The 22,438-nt window shown below is 33.8% G+C and overlaps 1 protein-coding gene across 1 annotated transcript in view; it reads right to left on the reverse strand.

Annotated features, from left to right (window-relative positions):
* The window catches only part of LOC142242533 (uncharacterized), a 29,407-nt gene extending 15,124 nt beyond the window's left edge, over positions 1-14,283 (reverse strand). Inside the window, exon 1 of the mRNA XM_075314112.1 lies at positions 14,181-14,283. Within this exon, the coding sequence (XP_075170227.1) occupies positions 14,181-14,283 (103 nt within the window). The remainder of the gene's footprint in view (positions 1-14,180) is intronic.
* Positions 14,284-22,438: the final 8,155 nt, after the last annotated feature.

Here is a 22,438-nt window from a genome sequence, read left to right on the forward strand (position 1 = left end):
ACTTTAAGGGTAATATAAAAAATTACTTTGTGTTAAATTTGAAGACAATCGGGTAGTAAATAAGCGCAGTATGGACTCATTTGTCGAAATCGGGCGATACATGTATATGGGGGCTATATCTAACTTAGATCCAATTTTTTCCAAATTCAACAGTGTTTGTCCTTTGACCAAGATAACACGTTGTACCAAATTTTATCAAAATCGGTTAATAATTGCGACCGGAATCCTGCGAACAACAAACACAGACGGTCGGAATTAGAGTTAGATACCGAAGAAAGTGATTTTGATGGTTAATATTTGTTTAATATTAATTAATAAAATTAATTTAATAAAATGACAACTGGTTTATACTATTTACAACAAGTTCTGGGGATAATGCGCTTTCTTAATAAGGAAAATATGCAAGTATAAATTAAACTCCATCTAAGAGTATATTCTATAGTACTCCAAATGGAATTACAATTTCGACCCCTCTATAGTAACGCGCCTGGAATAAGGGGAATTGACTCCCTTTTTGTTGGTAACATTTGATTTTGATAAGATATATCGATATATCCTGTTTGGCGATACTACATTGATTGTAAATAATTTTTGCCGCAAATTTTCAATTTCCGCCCATAGTGCAGTGGTGAACTTCTCTCTTATCACTGAGAGTTGTCCGATTCTATGTTAGGCTCAATGACAAGGGATCTCCTTTTTATAGCCTAATCCGAAGGGCTTTTCACATTGCTGTGAAACCATTTAGATAAGATTTGGGGTACTCAGAAATGTTGCCAGCATTAATGCACTGAAAAATATCGACTCAGAACTTTGCTTAGCATACAAGGCGCATTTCTCTGATATAAAGTTTTTTTCCTTGTCCAAAAGTAGAATGAAGTCGTTTTGTCCTGGTAGATGTGAGCCGACTTAAACTTGGTATCCAAAAGAGAAAGAAAATGTTGTTTAACTAAAGTCAACTTGGCTGTAGGAAATCTGAAAAATTTTTCAAAGTTAATGAAATCGTCTTTAAATTTGTTGACATTTTCTATCTTGATTAAAAAGCAAAAACGCGTTTAAGAATAGGAGTTTTTTCCACATTTTATTTTAAAGACTTTTTTACTTGAAATAAAGCATAATTTCTACTTGTAGTCAAGACCGAATTTGGAAACTGAAGTAGCACATGAAGAAAAATAAATTAAACTTTGTTTCTTAAAAGAGAATTAAATTTGTCTTTACTCCAATTCTCCGCTTCGTTGACTCGGAATCAATACCAAAATCATTAATGTAAAGATAAAATCTTTTGAACCGGTATGAGAGGGATCTTTTTTCAGTATGAGAGGGGACAATCCACCGCTGAAAACCTGTTTGGTGTTTGGCCGAAACTGGGTTTGAACCCACGACCCAGTGTAAACAAGGCGGGCATGCTAACCATTGCACCGTGGTGAAACAAAATCTTTGTAGATGATTCGAATTTTCTATATAATATATTCATGTGACAAGCTACACTGAGAAAAATATTGTCCTGAGGTCAAAGATTTCATGTCTTTAAAATACGAATACAAATTTGGCTTAGCATAGAAGACGCATTTCTCTAATATAAAGTTTTTTTCCTTGTCCAAAAGTCGATAAACTTTTCAATGAAATCGTATTGTCCTTATAATTAAGTGCTTTGACTTAAAAATGGGTATCATAACATGAAAGAAAAAATGTTTGGGCTAAGGTCAACTTGACTTTAATAATTCAGAAAAATTCTTTAAATTTAATGAAATTGTCTTTAAATTTGTTATCTTTTTGCATCTTGACTACAAAGCAAAAAATCGTTCAGATATAGGACATGTTTTTCAACACTTTATTTTAAAGACGTTTTTTACTTGAAACATAGCATAATTTCTACTGGAAGTCGAGTCTGAATTTGGAAAATAAAGTTGTGGTTAACTCGTTTTTAAAGAACTTTCACAGCATATGAAGGAAAAAAGCTGAAAACCCGAAAAATTAAAATATACTTCCTAGAAGCAAGTACACAAAACCCAAATTTAAAAGAGAATTGTGTCTTAAAATTATCCTTACTTGTATTCTCCGCTTCTTTGGCTCGGAATCAATACCAACATTTTTAAATTAAAGACAAAATCTTTCGAACCGGGCATGCTTTTTTTCAGTGTAGGGAACCAAATAACATTTTTGGTGGTTCTGAATGTGATGTTCATCACATTCTAGTGCATCAACTGTCCATATTTTTATACCCTCCATCATAGGATGGGGGTATATTAACTTTGTCATTCCGTTTGTAACACATCGAAATATTGCTCTAAGACCCCATAAAGTATATATATTCTGGGTCGTGGTGAAATTCTGAGTCGATCTAAGCATGTCCGTCCGTCCGTCCGTCCGTCTGTTGAAATCACGCTAACTTCCGAACGAAACAAGCTATCGACTTGAAACTTGGCACAAGTAGTTGTTATCGATGTAGGTCGGATGGTATTGCAAATGGGCCATATCGGTCCACTTTTACGTATAGCCCCCATATAAAGGGACCCTCAGATTTGGCTTGTGGAGCCTCTAACAGAAGCATATTTCATCCGATCCGGCTGAAATTTGGTACATGGTGTTGGTATATGGTCTCTAACAACCATGCAAAAATTGGTCCACATCGGTCCATAATTATATATAGCCCCCATATAAACCGATCCCCAGATTTGGCTTGCGGAGCCTAAAAGAGAAGCAAATTTCATCCGATCCGGCTGAAATTTGGTACATGGTGTTAGTATATGGTCTCTAACAACCATGCAAAAATTGGTCCACATCGCTTCATAATTATATATAGCCCCCATATAAACCGATCACCAGATTTGGCTTGCGGAGCCTCAAAGAGAAGAAAATTTCATCCGATCCGGCTGAAATTTGGTACATGATGTTGGTATATGGTCTCTAACAACCATGCAAAAATTGGTCCATATCGGTCCTTAATTATATATAGCCCCCATATAAACCGATCCCCAGATTTGGCTTGTGGAGCCTCTAAGAGAAGCATATTTCATCCGATCCGGCTGAAATTTGGTACATGGTGTTGGTATATGGTCTCTAACAATCATGCAAAAATTGGTCCACACCGGTCCATAATTATATATAGCCCCCATATAAACCGATCCCCAGATTTGGCTTGCGAAGCCTCAAAGAGAAGCAAATTGCATCCGATCCGGCTGAAATTTGGTACATGGTGTTGGTATATGGTCTCTAACAACCGTGAAAAAATTGGTCCACATCAGTCCATAATTATATATAGCGCCCATATAAACCGATCCCCAGATTTGGGTTCCGGAGCCTCAAAGAGAAGCAAATTTCATCCAATCCGGTTGTAATTTGGAACATGGTGTTAGTATATGATCTTTAACAAGCTTGCCAGAATTGGTCCATATCGGTCCATAATTATATATAGCCCCCATATAAAACGTTCTCCAGATTTGACCTCCGGAGCCTCTTGGAGGAGCAAAATTCATCCGATCCGGATCAAATTAGGAACGTGGTGTTAGTATATGGTCGCTAACAACGATACCAAAATTGGTCCAATCACACAAAAATTGGTCCATATCGGTTCATAATCATGGTTGCCACTAGAGCCAAAAATAGTCTACCAAAATTTTATTTCTATAGAAAATTTTGTCAAAATTTTATTTCTATAGAAAATTTTGTCAAAATTTTATTTCTAGAGAAAATTTTGTTAAAATTTTATTCGGTTCATAATAAAATTTTCATCATTGTGAAAATTTTATTTCTATAGAAAATTTTGTTCAAATTTTATTCGGTTCATAATCATGATTGCCACTCGAGCCAAAAATAATCTACCAAGATTTTATTTCTATAGAAAATTTTGTCAAAAGTTTATTTCTATAGAAAATTTTGTGAAAATTTTATTTCTATAGAAAATATATCTGTAGAAAATTTTGTCAAAATTTTATGTCTACTTTGTCAAACTGAATTATATACGCATTGGATCGATCTTGTTTGATTTAATATATACCACGTATGGACTTACATACAATTTAGAAGATGGTGTTAGGAGGTTTGTGGATGGCAGTGTTTAGAAGAAGTTTCTACGCAATCCATGATGGAGGGTACATAAGCTTCGGCCTGGCCGAACTTACGGCCGTATATACTTGTCTTCATCTAATCTTTATAACATTTTGTACTAAAAATTTCTTGAACATAAAGACGAAAGAACGCTACAGAATTACATACAAAATTAACCAAATTCATCCTCATTATTATTTACTAAAGACTATTAAAAAGATTGCTGGGAACTTTATGATATTACTTATCGGTTACAATTATTCACGTTTATCTCTGTTTACATAGATTGGGCTTAAATAAAATTGAGGATACTTGTGAAATAAAAATAAACTAAACAATATTCTTTTTTTTTGTTTTAAATTGAATTAAACAAGTTGGCTAAAAAAAACAGAAAATATGATGGCACTCTTTTGGTTTTTTTTCCTCAATTTCTCTAATATAACAATTCAGCTTCTGTGGTTTTGTTTACCTAAATATTTCACATAAAACAAATCTCTCCAAAGCTATCTCTTGAAGTGCAAACAAAAAACAAACTGAAAAGGTTGTTGGTTTTCATTTTCATTTTTGTCCACATCAATGGCAACAGAAATTAATCTTATTTTCAAGGACGTCCTAAATGTTTCCCCCAACGAGAGAATATTTTCCTTATGGTCATCTCCATTGTTGTTAATTATAAATTTTCTCCTTATCATGCTGCCCCTCAAAAAAGTCATTAAAAAGTGTAGTTCCTCGTCCTAGAGATAAATTATGTTTGTCTTATGTACTGCTGGCCAAATGAAGCATTTGAGGATGGGGGAGGGAAATTTTCCGCAAATAGAGTGAAATGGTTGAAGGCTCCTAGGGCTTGGATAATTTGCGATATAAATGAGGGAATAGACAGGGTTTGTAACATGCTGTTTTATGGAAATCTTAGCTACCATTTTAAGAAGAAAATATAATTTTACAAAAAGTAAAGAAATCTTGACAAATGCTAACTTGGATTAATAAAAAAACGGGAAAGTTAATACGAGGAATATTTAAGCATATTTTTCTAATAATAAAAGAAATCTGACCTGAATAGTTGGGGTCTATGAATCACACAAAAAACAAGTAGAGAAAAATGTCACCTTCTATACATTTCCCTATACCATTTTGTCGATTGTCCTTCCAATTGAAAATCATTACATTTTGCAGATAGCAATATTCAAATATGGGCTGATTTATACAAAGTTAGACATATTATTCAATAATATACACAGAAAAAAAAGTGTCTTGTAAATTTAAGGACCATTTTAACTTTCACATAGTTCAACAAATTTACTGTAATATAGTTCATTTTTCGTAACCACAACGAAAATTAACTTAGCTAAAGGAAAACTTATAAAAATTCAGTAAATGTTTTTTAGTTCACTAACTACGAAATGGGAAGGATTTTTCCTTAAATAAATTTCCAACACAGTAGTTAATGCATCGTTGATTCTATTATAAAAATACATGGCCAATATAAAAATCTTACTACGAAATGTGGACAATTTACTAAGAAAAAATTTTGTATGGAAAAAAATTTTTGTAGTAAACATTAACTTAACGACATTACCGATTCGTACGATGGCTACCTACAGATTATTTTCCTTTTTATTATAAGTTGGAGTGTTTTTCCTTACATTGAAAATTTTAGATAAAGTAGAATAAAAAGTAGTTAATATAATCCTTGACGGTTTTTTTTTATAATTTTTTATAGATTCCTCATAGATTTGGTATATATTTTACCTTAACTTATAGATAGAATTCAAACTAATCAATAATTGTGCTACTGGAAAATGTGAGTGCACCATGTGGGAGTGTTTTTAGAGGCATTTTGTGTATATCTCGTATGATTGTGTTTGTTATTGCGTCATTTATGCTGTTGTTGGTTGTTTTGATTCTAGAGACAATGGAATGTTCCTTGTGTGTTGTTGGTATCTTTTGTGGTGAGAGTTGTTTTCTTGCAATAGCGAGATCAGAAAGGGATCGTGTGTGTGTGGAGTTGTTTTTCTTTACGGCAGCTATGTATCCGTTATGACTATTTGTGTCTTTGAGTTTTATTGTTGCATTCAGTTATGTTGATGCATTTATGAAGTGCACAAGTGGATTTAATTTTGCAAAATTGTACGCGCGGTATTGGTGTTTATTAATGAAAATACATTTATTTCGAAACATTTTAGAAACTGAGAAGTGAATGATTTGATGTTAGAGAAATCAAAAACGCTTTTTATTGATAACAAATTAAGGAACTGTATATTTCTGTTAATAGTTTAAAATTATTTTAAATAATTTTAATTGATTTACATAAAAAATATACAACATGAGTGGTAATAGGACGATCTATATTTATTTTACATCTGGATCACAGGTTGGAGATGCAACCATTTTTTTGAATCTATATATTTTATGTTACAGCAATTCCTACAGGTGAGTACTAAGTTCGAGTTTAGCCGCCAAAAATTAAAAATAAATCACTAAGAAAAGTGTAAAATTATACGTCTTCGATACAAATTTAAATATGTATAACTTGATGGAGAATAGCCCAAACCAAGTTTTTTATAAAGATTATTGTTTTTATAATGGATTATTAAAGAAAACTTATCATGAAAATTGCGATTTTAGCCTCTAAACTCGAACTTAATATACACCTTAAATACTAAATGCTATACTGACAAGTGGAAATTATGTCTAATTTTATAATATTTTTTATTTCAAATATATTCCGAGAATAATTTCAAAAACGTCCCATTAGTCCATGGATATGATTCCAATACCTACTGGATGGATTTTTCAATGTGGTAAGTTTTTCTATAAACGGTTTTTTGTCCGTTTTTAATAAAACCAAAATTTATTAAAAATAATTATTTTCACTTGCAGGTAGACAGGTCTTGTAATGGTAATTTTTTGAATAGTCTTACTGTTTAATTCTAATTAAGCTGATATCCTTATTGGCTCTAGGAAATACTCTTGAAAACCGTAAGTTAAAAATCAATATGAACGATAGAATTTGATAATATTTTTCTTATATTTTCTATAACTTTGCAATTTCAGATGCTTATAAGACAAATCCGCCCAACAAAAGTTAGCCAAAATCGATGAAATTGGACAATTCAATTGAATATAGCAACTTATGCCACATATATCTTTCATATGGATAGAAAACATGGAAATTTAAATTAATTAGTTTAGTCCTAATAACATGGAATATTACTCTTTTGAAGAAGCAATTACTAACTACCGACAAGTAACTGCATCCAACGTACTAATAAAAATATTTCCTTTATTCTATATAATAACCCATAGTTTTTTGTAATATAATAATAATTTTTTGGAATAAAATACTGGTGGTTATAGAAAATTGACTTGTTTTGTACGAAAAATTTCTTAGTTGTATACAGGCTTGTTGTACCTTTGATTCCTTAATTTATCTACTTTTTTGAAAATTATACCGACAAACAGTTTATTTCAACCCAATTTCTTAATACAGGTTTCCCAAAAAAATTTTTCATTTTTCCGGATAGCAGGAATATTTTGAATGAGTTTAACTATATTCTTCCCACAGCATAGTAATAATGAACTAAAATACGATGCAATACATGAACTAATTTATAAGAAAATCATGAACTTATCTAGATGAAAAAAATCTTTGGCGCCAAATCATGGTCATTCTTACTATGGGTTAGTTCATTTTTCATAAAATATAGTAAACTTTTTTTTTCGGTGTACTGAAAAAAAGCATGTCCGGTTCCAAAGATTTTGTCTTTACTTTAAAAATTTTGGCATTGATTCCGAGCCAAAGAAGCGGAGAATACAAGTAAGGATACTTTTAAGACACAATTCTCTTTTAGATTTGGGTTTTGTGTACTTGCTTCTAGGAAGCCAATGTTAATTGTTCGTTTTTTCATCTTTTCTTCTTCATATGCTATTAAAGTCCTTTAAAAACGAGTTAACGACAACTTTATTTTCTAAATTAAGGCTCGACTTCCTGTAGAAATTATGATATGTTTCAAGTAAAAATCCGCTTTAAAAAAGTGTTGAAAAACATGTCCTATATTTGAGCGATTTTTTGCTTTGTAGTCAAGATGCAAAAAGACAACAAATTTAAAGACAATTTCATTAAATTTAAAGAGTTTTTCTGAAGTCAAGTTGACCTTAGCCCAAACATTTTTTCTTTCATGTTATGATACCCATTTTTAAGTGAAATTACTTAATTATAAAGACAATACGAATTGAAAAGTTTATTGACTTTTGGACAAGGAAAAAAGCTTTATATTACAGAAATGCGTCTTATATGTTAAGCAAAATTTGCATTCGTATTTTAAAGACATGAAATCTTTGATCTCACGACAATATATTTTTCAATGTATGTATTTTCATCTCTGTTCGAAACGTTTAGAAAACAGTTCTGAAAATTTCCTTTGTCGTTGTAAGAAGGGTAATTAAGTCTAATTTGGAACTGGATTTATCTGGTGGTATATCTAAGTTTTATCGAAGGCATTTTTTTTATACCACCATAGGATGGGGGTATATTAAATTTGTCATTCCGTTTGTAACACATCGAAATATTGCTCTAAGACCCCATAAAGTATATATATTCTGGGTCGTGGTGAAATTCTGAGTCGATCTAAGCATGTCCGTCCGTCCGTCCGTCAGTCCGTCTGTTGAAATCACGCTAACTTCCGAACGAAACAAGCTATCGACTTGAAACTTGGCACAAGTAGTTGTTATTGATGTAGGTGGGATGGTATTGAAAATGGACCATATCGGTCCACTTTTACGTATAGCCCCCATATAAATGGACCCTCAGATTTGGCTTGCGGAGCTTCTAAGAGAAACATATTTCATTCGATCCGGCTGAAATTTGGTACATTGTGTTGGTATATGGTCTCTAACAACCATGCAAAAATTGGTCCACATCGGTCAATAATTATATATAGCCCCCATATAAACCGATCCCCAGATTTGGCTTGCGAAGTCTCCAAGATAAGATAATTTCATCCAATCCGGTTGTAATTTGGAACATGGTGTTAGTATATGATCTGTAACAACCGTGCCAGAATTGGTCCATATCGGTCTATAGTTATATATAGCCGATCTCCAATCACACAAAAATTGGTCCATATCGGTTCATAATTATGGTTGCCACTCGAGCCAAAAATAATCTAACAAAATTTTATTTCTATAGAAAATTTTGTCAAAATTTTATTTCTATTGAAAATTTTGTCAAAACTTTGTTTCTATAGAAAATTTGGTCAAAATTTTATTTTTATATAAAGTGTTGTGAAAATTTTATTTCTATAGAAAATTTAGTTAAAATTTTATTTCTATAGAAAATTTTGTCAAAATTTTATTTCTATTGAAAATTTTGTCAAACTGAATTATATACGTATTTAATCGATCTTTTTATACCCACCACCATAGAATGGTGACGGGGGTATAATAAGTTTGTCATTCCGTTTGTAACACATCGAAATATCGATTTCCGACTATATAAAGTATATATATTCTTAATCAGGGAGAAATTCTAAGACGATATAACGATGTCCGTCTGTCTGTCTGTCTGGCTGCTGTCTGTCTGTCTCATGTAATCACGCTACAGTCTTCAATAATGAAGCAATCGTGCTGAAATTTTGCACAAACTGGTCTTTTGTCTGCAGGCAGGTCAAGTTCGAAGATGGGCTATATCGGTCCAGGTTTTGATATAGTCCCCATATAAACCGACCTCCCGATTTGGGGTCTTGGGGTTCTAGAAACCGTAGTTTTTATCTGATTTGCCTGAAATTGTAAATATTCTGGTATTATAGGCTCACAAAAACGTGTGTCGGATTTAGTTTTTATCGGTCCATTTAGTAATGCCTCCATATAGACCAGCGTTGCCAATTTAGCTTTTTTCCCGCTAGATTTGGCTTTTTTTGAAGACGTTTAGCGAAAAAAATGCATTTAGCTTTTAGCTTTTTTTCTGGCTTTTTTTCATGGCCCTTTTAGCTATTTTTGGCTTTTTTTTATTTTCGACATGTTTCTATTGAAATATGGATAAAACGGCGTTTTTATCTCAGCCTTGCTGCAAGAATAAGGGTTTCCACATATTTCAAAGCTCAGTTGAAACATTAATAATGATTCCAGCCATTATGCGGGCATTTTTGCAGCAAATACACCTTATTGTAAAGTTTTTTTCATCATATTCATAAAAGTTATCGTAAACTTTAAATCTACTATTACCATACAAATTTGTTAGATAAACTGTCAGTAAATTTTTGGGAATATTAGCATTTGACTCGTTTATCCTTTTTATGTTATTATAATATTCTAAAGTTATTGCTAATTTAAAATAGTAGATGTGAATTGCTTTGTGCACTGAAAAAATATTGTCGTGAGGCCAAAGATTTCATCTCCTTAAAATACGAACGCGAATTTTGGTTATAATAGCATTTGTGAATTTCTCTTATATAAACTGTTTTCCTTGTCCAAAAGACGATAAAGTCGTTTTGTCCTTATAATTAAGTGACTCAACTTAAAAATGGGTATGTTTTCATGAAAGAAGGAAGAATTAATGAAATAGTCTTTAAATGTGAGGAGTTTTTTCATCTTAACCACAAACCAAAATAGCGTTCAAAAATAGAAAATGTTTTTCAACACTTTATTTTAAAAACGTATACATTCAATAATTTCTACTAGAAGTCGAGTCTGAATTTGGAAATTTAAGTTGGCGTTAGCACGTTTTTAAAGCACTTTGATAGCTCATGAAGAAAATGGAAATGTTTTTACTGGGAAATGTAAACTGTAGGTATTTTCTACAATTTAAATAAAAGTAATGTATTTCGAATTTCTCACAATTTCAAAACCAAACTAAAATTTTATTTAAAAAATGACAAATCATTTTTTACCAAATCTAAAGCATGCTTAGATTATTTAATATTTTAAAATAACAAGTAAATAAAATAGAGGTTTTGGGAAGGTAGCTCCCACAAAACGAAGGAAAAAATTTGTGATAGTAATCAAAATGTATCGAATACGCAAACAGAGCTAATATGCCTTAGATATTGTTACAGTCTCACAGAAGTGGAATTAAAATGAAAATAATATGCATTTTAAGTGAAATAAAGCCTTTAAGTTTGTTAAATTTCAATCAAAAATGTGACTTTTAAAAAAAAATTTAGCTTTTTTTCTAGCTATTTTTTAGCATTTTTTAGCTTTTTTTAGCTATTTTTTTGGACAAATCTAGCGGTTTTTGGTGAAACAATTCTGGCAACGCTGATATAGACCGACTTCACTTCTTGAGTGTGTGAAAATTGCTTGAAACTCAATGTAAAATTTCCAGATTTTACTTCTAGGGTGAAAATCTGCAGATTTAAGATTTCAAATCAAGACGTTATTTTATAATTTTCTTACACACTTACAAGAGATGTTAATGCTTCCTCTAAAACTCAAACAAAAATGGTTCTTATAAATCCAGAATCTTATATAGTCCTCATAGGTGAAATCTTTAAATTTATCTTCGGGAAGTGTCCTGAAGACCTCAAGCCCTCCTGAAATTTCAAAGGAAACCCTAATATTTGGTTCATGGTGGTGGGTATTTAAGATTCGGCCGACCGAACTTACTCCTGTATATACTTGTTTTATTTAATATATACCACGTATGGACTTACATACAATTTAGAAGACGGTGTTAGGAGGTTTTCAGATACCTTACCATCGGCAAGCGTTACCGCAACTTAAGTAATTCGATTGTGGATGGCAGTATTTAGAAGAAGTTTCTACGCAATCCATGGTGGAGGGTACATAAGCTTCGGCCTGGCCGTATATACTTGTTGTTACTACTGTTGTCAGATTTCAATAAAAATCATCGCAGAAGAAGTTGGAAATTACGAACGAAACGTCGGATTTTTATTTGCGTACATAGATATCTTAAAAGCCAGTTTTAGAATTAGTCTAAGAAAATCCAAAATAAAAAATTGTATTATTTGCAACGACATTTTTTGGAAGAAAAGAATAAACATTTTGTGATAAACGTGCGCTCTTTTACAGCCGATAAGAAGTTAATTCATCTTCGTGTTTAAGTAGAAATTTTACTTTGTTTCAAAATAAAGTGTTATAGGACATGTCCTATTTTTGAACGCTTTTTTGCCTTGTAGTCAATATGCAAAAAGTTACCAAGTTTAAAGTCGATTTGAATAATTTTGAAGAATTGTTTAAAACCTTTAAAGCCTAGTTGATCTTAATCCAATATATTTTTCTTTCATGTCAAGATACCCAGTTTTTAGTAGAACCATTTAACTATGATGACTTCAAAATGACTTCATTGGAAATTTATCGATTTTTGGACAAGGAAATAAACTTTATATCAGAGAAATTTGTCCTTTATACTTAAAATTCGCTTTCGTTTTGCAATGACAAGAAATCTTGGACCTTACGATAATATTTTTATCAGTATACATGATCACAAATGATCATAAAGGGTGATACGGTCAAAATTTGGTCAATTGAAAACGCGTGTAAATCGGTGAAATCGTTTATTTAAAAAATCAAATTAAATTTCTTTTTCAAGTTCAATTAGTATAAAATTCAGGAAAAATATTCAGTTAGGCTTTCGCTTTTCCAAATCCGAATTGCCGGGCCTCACGCTTGAGACCTGCCATCAGATTTTGTACAGCCACCTTGTCCACCTTCTTCGCCGCACAAAGCCAGTTTGCCTTGAACTGCTGCTCGTCCTTAGCAGTTTTTTGGTCTTCTTTAGGTTCCGCTTGACAATAGCCCAGTATTTCTCAATTGGGCGGAGCTCTGGCGTGTTGGGAGGGTTCTTGTCCTTGGGAACCACCTGCACGTTGTTGGCGGCGTACCACTCCATGGCCTTTTTACCGTAATGGCAAGATGCCAAATCCGGCCAAAACAGTACGGAACAACCGTGTTTCTTCAGGAAAGGCAGCAGACGTTTATTCAAACACTCTTTCACGTAAATTTCTTGGTTGACAGTCCCGGAAGCTATGAAAATGCTGCTTTCAAGCCACAGATACAGATGGCTTGCCAAACCAGATATTTCTTTCGAACTTTGACAGTTTTATGTGCTTGAAAATATCTGCTACCTTTCCCTTTCCTTTTGCCGTATAAAACTCCTGTCCCGGAAGCTGCTTGTAGTCGGCTTTGACGTAGGTTTCGTCGTCCATTACCACGCAGTCAAACTTCGTCAGCATCGTCGTGTACAGCCTCCGGGATCGCGCTTTGGCCGTCGTATATTGTTTATCATCGCGATTTGGAGCCACTACCTTCTTGTAAGTCGATAGTCCGGCTCGTTTTTTGGCTCGATTCACGGTTGTAGACGATACACCCAGCTTATTTGCGGCATCTCGGAGAGAGAGGTTAGGGTTTCGCTTGAAACTACCGGCAACTCTCTTTGTCGTCTCAGCGGCTTCCGCTTTTCGATTTCCCCCCGATCCAGACTTCCTGGCTGTCGACAAACGTTCCCCAAACACTTTAATTACATTTGTAACGGTTGATTTGGCAACTTTTAGCGATTTTGCCAGCTTTGCGTGCGAGTAGCTCGGATTTTCGCGATGCGCGAGCAAAATTTTGATACGCTGCTCTTCTTGCTTGGGCGGCATTTTCACAACTGAAGAGTGAATTCCAAAATCAAAATAAGAGCAACATTCTACACACACACACACTTTCAAAATGAGGAGTGTTCAGGTTTTTTAAATGCAAAATTGAAAGAAATACGTCAAGTTTATATTGACCAAATTTTGACCGTATCACCCTTTATACTTGTCATATTTCCGAGTTTAGTTGCTCTTAAAGGAAATACTTTATAATAAAGAGAAATTTCGTTTGTCTAAAATTTCGTTCAAGAGTAAAGCATTATTTTTGTGGGTGTATGAAACTGTTTCATAGGCCCAAAGTTCGTTAATATTACAAAGATTTTTCTACTAGTGTAGATTCTACGTTTTTATGAGTCATTCTATAAATTATTCAACAATTCCCTAAACATAGCTCAAGGTTTCAAAACCTTAAAGGAGAGCAAATGAATAGCGATCTGGCCAATCTTTACGCCCATTTGATGTGCTTTCATAAGTTAAACACATTTGGCACCACCCACCCTAGTAGGTCCGACTCTTAGCTATAAATGCTAAAACCAAGTTAACCTATCGCAGGGGGAGGCCACAATTCAAATAAACGTAAACTGACAACCTTAGTAGCCTTATTCAACGTTGTTGTTGAATAGGCCAATGCAGTCAATATCATCATTGTGACTGGCCTCTTCATATTTCATGCATCACAGTTTGATGTCATTATCATTGAAGCCGTTATTGTAATTCCATCCTTGTCTCGCTTTATTATAGCATTGGAAATTTATGCAAATAACTGCCAAAGCTCATTCTATGGCCGCCAACTGAACACTCAACCTTTTGTGTGCGTATGTGTGTGTTGGTGTTATGTCCTTGGGCACTATTCGACCACAATCCTTCCATTGGCAAAAAAATATATCAACATTGAGGGTGGGGAAACAAATGTAACTCGCACATCGTCCATCATTCGACGTCCTGCTTGCCAGTCCATTGAATGGTTTGAATAAATGAAAAAGTTTGTTTATATTTTGGCTGTTTTATGAATAGCAAGATGAAAAATATAGACCCACTAAGGATGGGTGCAGCGATGCCAGAATTGTTTCACCAAAAACCGCTAGATTTGCCCAAAAAAATAGCTAAAAAAGCTAAAAAATGCTAAAAAAAATAGCTAGAAAAAAAGCTAAATTTTTTTGTATCAAAAGTCACATTTTTGATTGAAATTTAACAATCTTAAAGGCTTTATTTCACTTACAATGCATATTATTTTCATTTTAATTCCACTTCTGTGAGACTGTAACAATATCTAAGGCATATTAGCTCTGTTTGCGTATTCGATACATTTTGATTACTATCACAAATTTTTTACTGGAAGTCCTTCGTTTTGTGGGAGCTACCTTCCCAACACCTCTATTTTATTTACTTGTTATTTTAAAATATTAAATGATCTAAGCATGCTTTGGATTTGGTAAAAAATGATTTGTCATTTTTTTAAATAAAATTTTAGTTTGGATTTGAAATTGTAAAAAATTCGAAATACATTACTTTTATTTAAATTGTAGAAAATACCTATAGTTTACATTTCCCAGTAAAAACATTTTCCTTTTCTTCATGAGCTATCAAAGTGCTTTAAAAACGAGCTAACGCCAACTTAAATTTCCAAATTCAGACTCGACTTCAAGTAGAAATTTTTGTATATATACGTTTTTAAAATAAAGTGTTGAAAAACATCTTCTATTTTTGAACGCTATTTTGGTTTGTGGTTAAGATGCAAAAACTCCTCACATTTAAAGACTATTTCATAAATTCTTCCTTCTTTCATGAAAACATACCCATTTTTAAGTTGAATCACTTAATTATAAGGAGAAAACGACTTTATCGTCTTTTGGACAAGGAAAACAGTTTATATAAAAGAAATTCACAAATGCCATTATAACCAAAATTCGCGTTCGTATTTTAAGGAGACGACAATATTTTTTCAGTGCACAAAGCTATTCACATCTACTATTTTAATTTAGTAATATCGTAATAACTTTAGAATATTATAATAACATAAAAAGGATAAACGAGTCAAATGATAATATTCCCAATAATTTACTGACAGTTTATCTAACAAATTTGTATGGTAATAGTAGATTTAAAGTTTACGATAACTTTTATGTATATAATGAAAAAACTTTACAACAAGGTGGATTTGCTACAAAAATGCCCGCATAATGGCTGGACTCATTATTAATGTTTCATCTGAGCTTTGAAATATGTGGAAACCCTTATACTTGCAGCAAGGCTTAGATAAAAACGCCGATTTATCCATATTCCAATAGAAACATGTCGAAAATAAAAAAAGCCAAAAATAGCTAAAAGGGTCATGAAAAAAAGCCAGAAAAAAAGCTAAAAGCTAAATGCATTTTTTTCCCGCTAAACGTCTTCAAAAAAAGCCAAATCTAGCGGGAAAAAAGCTAAATTGGCAACGCTGGATGGGTGGTATTAGGGATTCTCTTGCGGGGGTTATAAATGGGTAAGTTCGAAAAACATACTTGTTGCCAACAACTTCAGGGGGAGGGCGGATGCTTTCCCTCAAAACAATGAGAGAATTTCGATATTTGTTACAATAACTCTGTACGATATGCACTGACAGAAAAGGAAGAAATCGCCTTGCTCTAAGGACAAAATGCCCTCAATAAAAATATAAAAAGTAGGAAATGTTTTTATAAGAAAATTGCATTTTTTGTGCTACGCAAAATTAACATTCATATTTTAAAGACATGAAATCTTTAGCCTCTTGGCAATAATTTTTCAGTGTGTCGATAGATTCAATGCATTGCGACATGAAATATCGAAAAAAAAAAACAAATACATACTGCCCGTAGCCTCAACCAAATGCATGCAGAGGATATTCGAGTAAATGAATAATTGCATCGATAGATCCAAATATGCTTAACAAGTCAGAATTAGCATTTTGAATTCACGGCCTATTATTTATATGTTAGGTCATAGCCGTAAATAAGGGCAAGATAGAAATGAAAATTGTGATTTAGAAACATTAGCATCAAATTTATGTTAATTTGAATCACTTATCGCGTAAAAGAGTTCATGCTATAAGGGTGGCTGAACGCCTGATGCAAGAATGTCGCTGGAGACAATTACAATAGTATAATCTACACTGAACAATATTGTGACTTAATATGAATGATTACACCACCTAAATGTTGGTATGCGTAATTAAGGACACATTTCTTTATCATAAAGAAATTGTATTAAAATGAAGTTCTTTGCTTTGAGAATTGTTTTCCCTAAATTGAGGAGACGAAACTTTGAAATTTGAGTCCTTACCTTAAGGTGCCTACATTACATTGAATGAGCTGACAAATACGATTTTTCAATTGGGTTACACATGCGTCGGAATACCAACTTTTTGTTTAGTTTTGTCAACGCACCCCACGCATTGGAAAGTTAAAAGTTCGTCAACTTCATGCGGTCATATGCGCCCGGTACGTTGCTATGTAACCAAACGCACATTTTTATATCCTCCATCATAGGATGGGGGTATATTAACTTTGTCATTCCGTTTGTAACACATCGAAATATTGCTCTAAGACCCCATAAAGTATATATATTCTGGGTCGTGGTGAAATTCTGAGTCGATCCAAGCATGTCCGTCCGTCCGTCCGTCCGTCTGTTGAAATCACGCTAACTTCCGAACGAAGCAAGCTATCGACTTGAAACTTGGCACAAGTAGTTGTTATCGATGTAGGTCGGTTGGTATTGAAAATGGGCCATATCGGTCCACTTTTACGTATAGCCCCCATATAAAGGGACCCTCAGATTTGGCTTGTGGAGCCTCTAACAGAAGCATATTTCATCCGATCCGGCTGAAATTTGGTATATGGTGTTGGTATATGGTCTCTAATAACCACGCAAAAATTGGTCCACATCGGTTCATAATTATATATAGCCCCCACACTGAAAAAACAGTGAACCCACCAAGAAAGATAACTTTCGATTAATTTTAGAAAATTTTGATTTTTTTTAGAAAATTTTAACTAAACAGTATTACAAGCGCTGGCATCACTCCGATATGGTAAAAATAAGTAAATATTTTTCGACAAATTCAAGAAAATTTATTAGACATAACTAAGTTTTTGCACTTGTTAAAGAAAATTTTGTAGTTTTAAGAGAAATCTTGGAGTTCAAAATTGCAAGAATGTCTTTAGTGCCATACGAAGTTCATGATGGACACATTTTTGGTAAAATTTACAAATTTAAAGAAATAATGAACTATTTTGTGAGAAATACGAAATTAGGAAACCTTTATGCTTTATTTTTGTATAATTTTTTCCTGTGTTTTAGTTCATTTAACTAACGTACGCAAAAAATTATTTGAGTAAAGTAAACTTTTTCCAAACATAATGATTCTATGGACTAATATAAAGTTAAATTGGCTTTAGTGAAATAGAGAGTTCACTTTTTTTTTGAGTGCATATAAACCGATCCCCAGATTTGGCTTGCTGAGCCTAAAAGAGAAGTAAATTTCATCCGATCCGGCTGAAATTTGGTACATGATGTTGGTATATGGTCTCCAACAACCGTGCGAAAATTGGTTCACATCGGTCCATAATTATATATAGCCCCCTTATAAACCGATCCCCAGATTTGGCTTGCGGAGCCCCAAGAGAAGCAAAATGCATCCGATCCGGCTGAAATTTGGTACATGATATTGGTATATGGTCTCTAACAACCATGCAAAAATTGGTCCTCATCGGTTCATAATTATGTATAGCCCCCATATAAACCGATCCCCAGATTTGGCTTGCGAAGTCTCCAAGAGAAGCAAATTTCATCCATTCCGGTTGTAATTTGGAACATGGTGTTAGTATATGATCTTTAACAACCGTGCCAGAATTGGTTCATATCGGTCCATAATTATATATAGCGCCCATATAAAACGTTCTCCAGATTTGACCTCCGGAGCCTCTTGGAGGATCAAAATTCATCCGATCCGGTTCAAATTAGGAACGTGGTGTTAGTATATGGTCGCTAACAACCATACCAAAATTGGTCCAATCACACAAAAATTGGTCCATATCGGTTCATAATCATGGTTGCCACTAGAGCCAAAAATAATCTACCAAAATTTTATTTCTATAGAAAATTTTGTCAAAATTTTATTTCTAGAGAAAATTTTGTTAAAATTTTATTCGGTTCATAATAAAATTTTCATCATTGTCAAAATTTTATTTCTATAGAAAATTTTGTTCAAATTTTATTTCTGTAGAAATATTTGTCAAAATTTTCTTTCTATAGAAAATTTTGTCAAAATTTTTATTTCAATAGAAAATTTTGTGAAAATTTTATTTCTATAGAAAATTTTGTTAAAATTGTATTTCTGTAGAAAATTTTGTCAAAATTGTATGTCTACTTTGTCAAACTGAATTATATACGTATTGGATCGATCTTTTTTGATTTAATATATACCACGTATGGACTTACATACACTTTAGAAGATGGTATTAGGAGGTTTTAAGATACCTTGCCATCGGCAAGCGTTACCGCAACTTAAGTAATTCGATGGCAGTGTTTAGAAGAAGTTTCTACGCAATCCATGATGGAGGGTACATAAGCTTCGGCCTGGCCGAACTTACGGCCGTATATACTTGTTTTTATTTGCAGTTACATGTTACATATTTGTACATTTGATGAGCATTAAGTAAATATGGAATGTTTACTTATTGTTGAAATTAAACCAAAATAGAGTGTATAAAAATATGTGATGTTTGCTTGCTCGACATTATAAATACAAATAAACAATGAATTAGTTTATAAATAAATAAGAACAAATAAATAAAGCTAAATTTGCGTTTTATTTTCTCAAGTGGCGTTCTTTTTTCGACGACGAAAAAAAGTTTTTTTTTCATAAAGATCAAAACATTTGAGGTTGTGACCATGTTCTTTTAATTGGAAGACAAACATTTGTGACGAATACCATAACATTTTAGATCGTGACCATTGTCTTTTGATTCAAACAAAATTCTTTTTATCAATATAATAACATTTTAGATGAGAACAATTTTATTTTTCGTAGAACCATGTTCACTGAGTCAACATGGTTGCAGGTGAAAATGTTACATGGTCGCCGCATAGCTCCTATCACATTATTTTGCTCTTCGAATATGATTGTGACAATCATGTTTCTTCTCTGTGTGTACGAAGCAAAAGAGCGTTCAAAAATAGAAAATAGGTTGAAGAACATACTTTATTTTAGAAACTTTTTTATTTGAAAAAAATAGCATAATTTTTATTTGAAATAGAGTCTGAATTTGGAAATTAAAGTTTTCATTAACACGTTATTAAAGGATTTTTATAGAATATGAATAAAAAATTTGAAAAAGTGAAGAAATTAAAATTTGTTTCCTACCCAGCAAACACTGTGTAAGCACTAGTGATTCTTCCAGTAATACCGGTAATCAAAAACTTACTACTTGTAGTATTACCTGAGATTTTAAAATAATAAATTACCAATAACAAATGTAATTCCTTTTATTAATACTAGTAATTAAAATCATATCTTGAGGTCCGGGTTCGAATCCTTCTGAGACTCTATTTTTAATTATTATATTAACTTTGTCATCCCGTTTGTAACACATCGAAATATTGCTCTAAGACCCCATAAAGTATATATATTCTGGGTCGTGGTGAAATTCTGAGTCGATCTGAGCATGTCCGTCCGTCCGTCCGTCCGTCCGTCTGTTGAAATCACGCTAACAAGCTATCGACTTGAAACTTGGCACAAGTTGTTGTTATTGATGTAGGTCGGATGGTATTGCAAATGGGCCATATCGGTCCACTTTTACGTATAGCCCCCATATAAACGGACCCCCAAATTTGGCTTGCGATAGCTCTAAGAGAAGCAAATTTCATCCGATCCGGCTGAAATTTGGTATGTGGTGTTAGTATATGGTCTCTAACTACCATGCAGAAATTGGTCCATATCGGTCCATAATTATATATGGTTAGGTTAGGTTAAAGTGGCAGCCCGATTAAATTTCAGGCTCACTTAGACTATTCAGTCCATTGTGATACCACATTTAACTAAAAGTACCTATTACATATGGGCACTTCTAGTCTTAACCACTGAACCTTCTCTATTATTTACTTTTGTGGAACCAACCAGATTGCTCCAAAAACATTAACAAACTGCTTAAGTTAACGTTTTCCAGGTCAGCCAGTAATCTAAAGCTATATGCTCCTAAAATTCGCTTACGCCTTACACAAAAATCAGGACACTCACACAAGAGGTGTTTAAATGATTCCTTTTCCTCCACGTCATGACAGCTTATACAATAGTCATTATACTTCGCACCTATAGTTTTTGCAAATTCGCCTATCAGGCAGCGACCCGTTATAGCAGATATTAGGAGTGCTATCTGACGCCTTGAGAACACTAGCATATCTAGTGTGCGGTTTAAGTTTAAATGGGGCCATATTTGCTTGGTATCGTTACAACCCTTGCAATTTTCCCATCGAATATTGGCCATCATAACAGCCTTCTCACGCAGTAAGAGCTTGCAGGTGGCCAGAGGCATACCAACAGATTCTAGTTCCCCTGGAATATGTAAGGTAGTTCCTAGCCTTGCTAACACATCTGCTTCACAGTTCCCCGGTATGTTCCTATGACCAGGCACCCATATTAGGTGAATATTGTACTGCTCAGCCATCTCGTTGAGAGATTTGCGGCAGTCTATGGCCGTTTTTGAGTTAAAGAACACAGAGTCCAAGGATTTTATTGCAGGTTGACTGTCTGAGTATATATTAATGCCAATATTTGTTGGAACATTACTTCTCAGCCAATTCACCACCTCTCTTATTGCCAATATTTCAGCCTGAAAAACACTACAGTGATTAGGTAATCTTTTCGCTATTCGAATTTCCAGATCTTTAGAATATACTCCGAACCCCACTTGTCCATTCAATTTGGAGCCATCAGTATAGAAATCTATATATCTTTTATTCCCCGGGGTCTGTGCACACCACGCCTCACTGTTGGGAATTAGAGTTTCAAACTTTTTGTCGAAAAGTGGTTTTGCCAGGGTGTAATCCACTACGTTAGGCACATCTGGCATTACTTTGAGGACCGAACTATGACCGTACATTTTTTCCGACCACAGCGATAGCTCACGCAACCGCACAGCCGTTGTTGCAGCTGACTGTTTGGCCAAAATGTCTAAAGGCAATAGATGTAGCATGACATTAAGGGAGTCTGTTCCTGTCTTACTAAATGCGCCTGAGATACATAAGCTCGCCATACGCTGAACTTTATATAAACAAGTCGGTTTCTGAAGTGCCTGCCACCAGATTCAGTACCCCCTAAGGAAATGGGCCTAACCGTGGGAGTTTTGCGATCTTTGCAGTACATGACTATTTCTGTCTTTGCTGGATTTACACCAAGACCATTATCTTTCGCCCATTTCTCAGTCATCCGGAGGGCTCTCTGTATAATATCTCTAATTGTTGATGGGAATTTTCCCCTGACTGCTAGCGCCACATCATCTGCGTATGCCACCACTTGTATCCTTTCTTTTTCTAGGGAAACCAGAAGGTCGTTTATAGCAACATTCCAAAGAAGAGGTGATAGAACTCCTCCTTGGGGTGTGCCTCTGTTCACATACCTTTGTATGTTTGCTTGCCCTAGTGTGGCTGAAATACGTCTCTTCATTAGAAGTTCGTCTAACAGCCTAAGTATACCTGGATCAACATTCAGAGTTTTCAGTCCATTTAATATCGAGCTCGGATGGACATTATTGAACGCCCCTTCGATGTCTAGAAACGCCACGATTGTG

Source organism: Haematobia irritans, unplaced genomic scaffold (assembly GCF_050003625.1).
Source record: "Haematobia irritans isolate KBUSLIRL unplaced genomic scaffold, ASM5000362v1 scaffold_35, whole genome shotgun sequence".
Lineage (NCBI taxonomy): Eukaryota > Metazoa > Arthropoda > Insecta > Diptera > Muscidae > Haematobia > Haematobia irritans.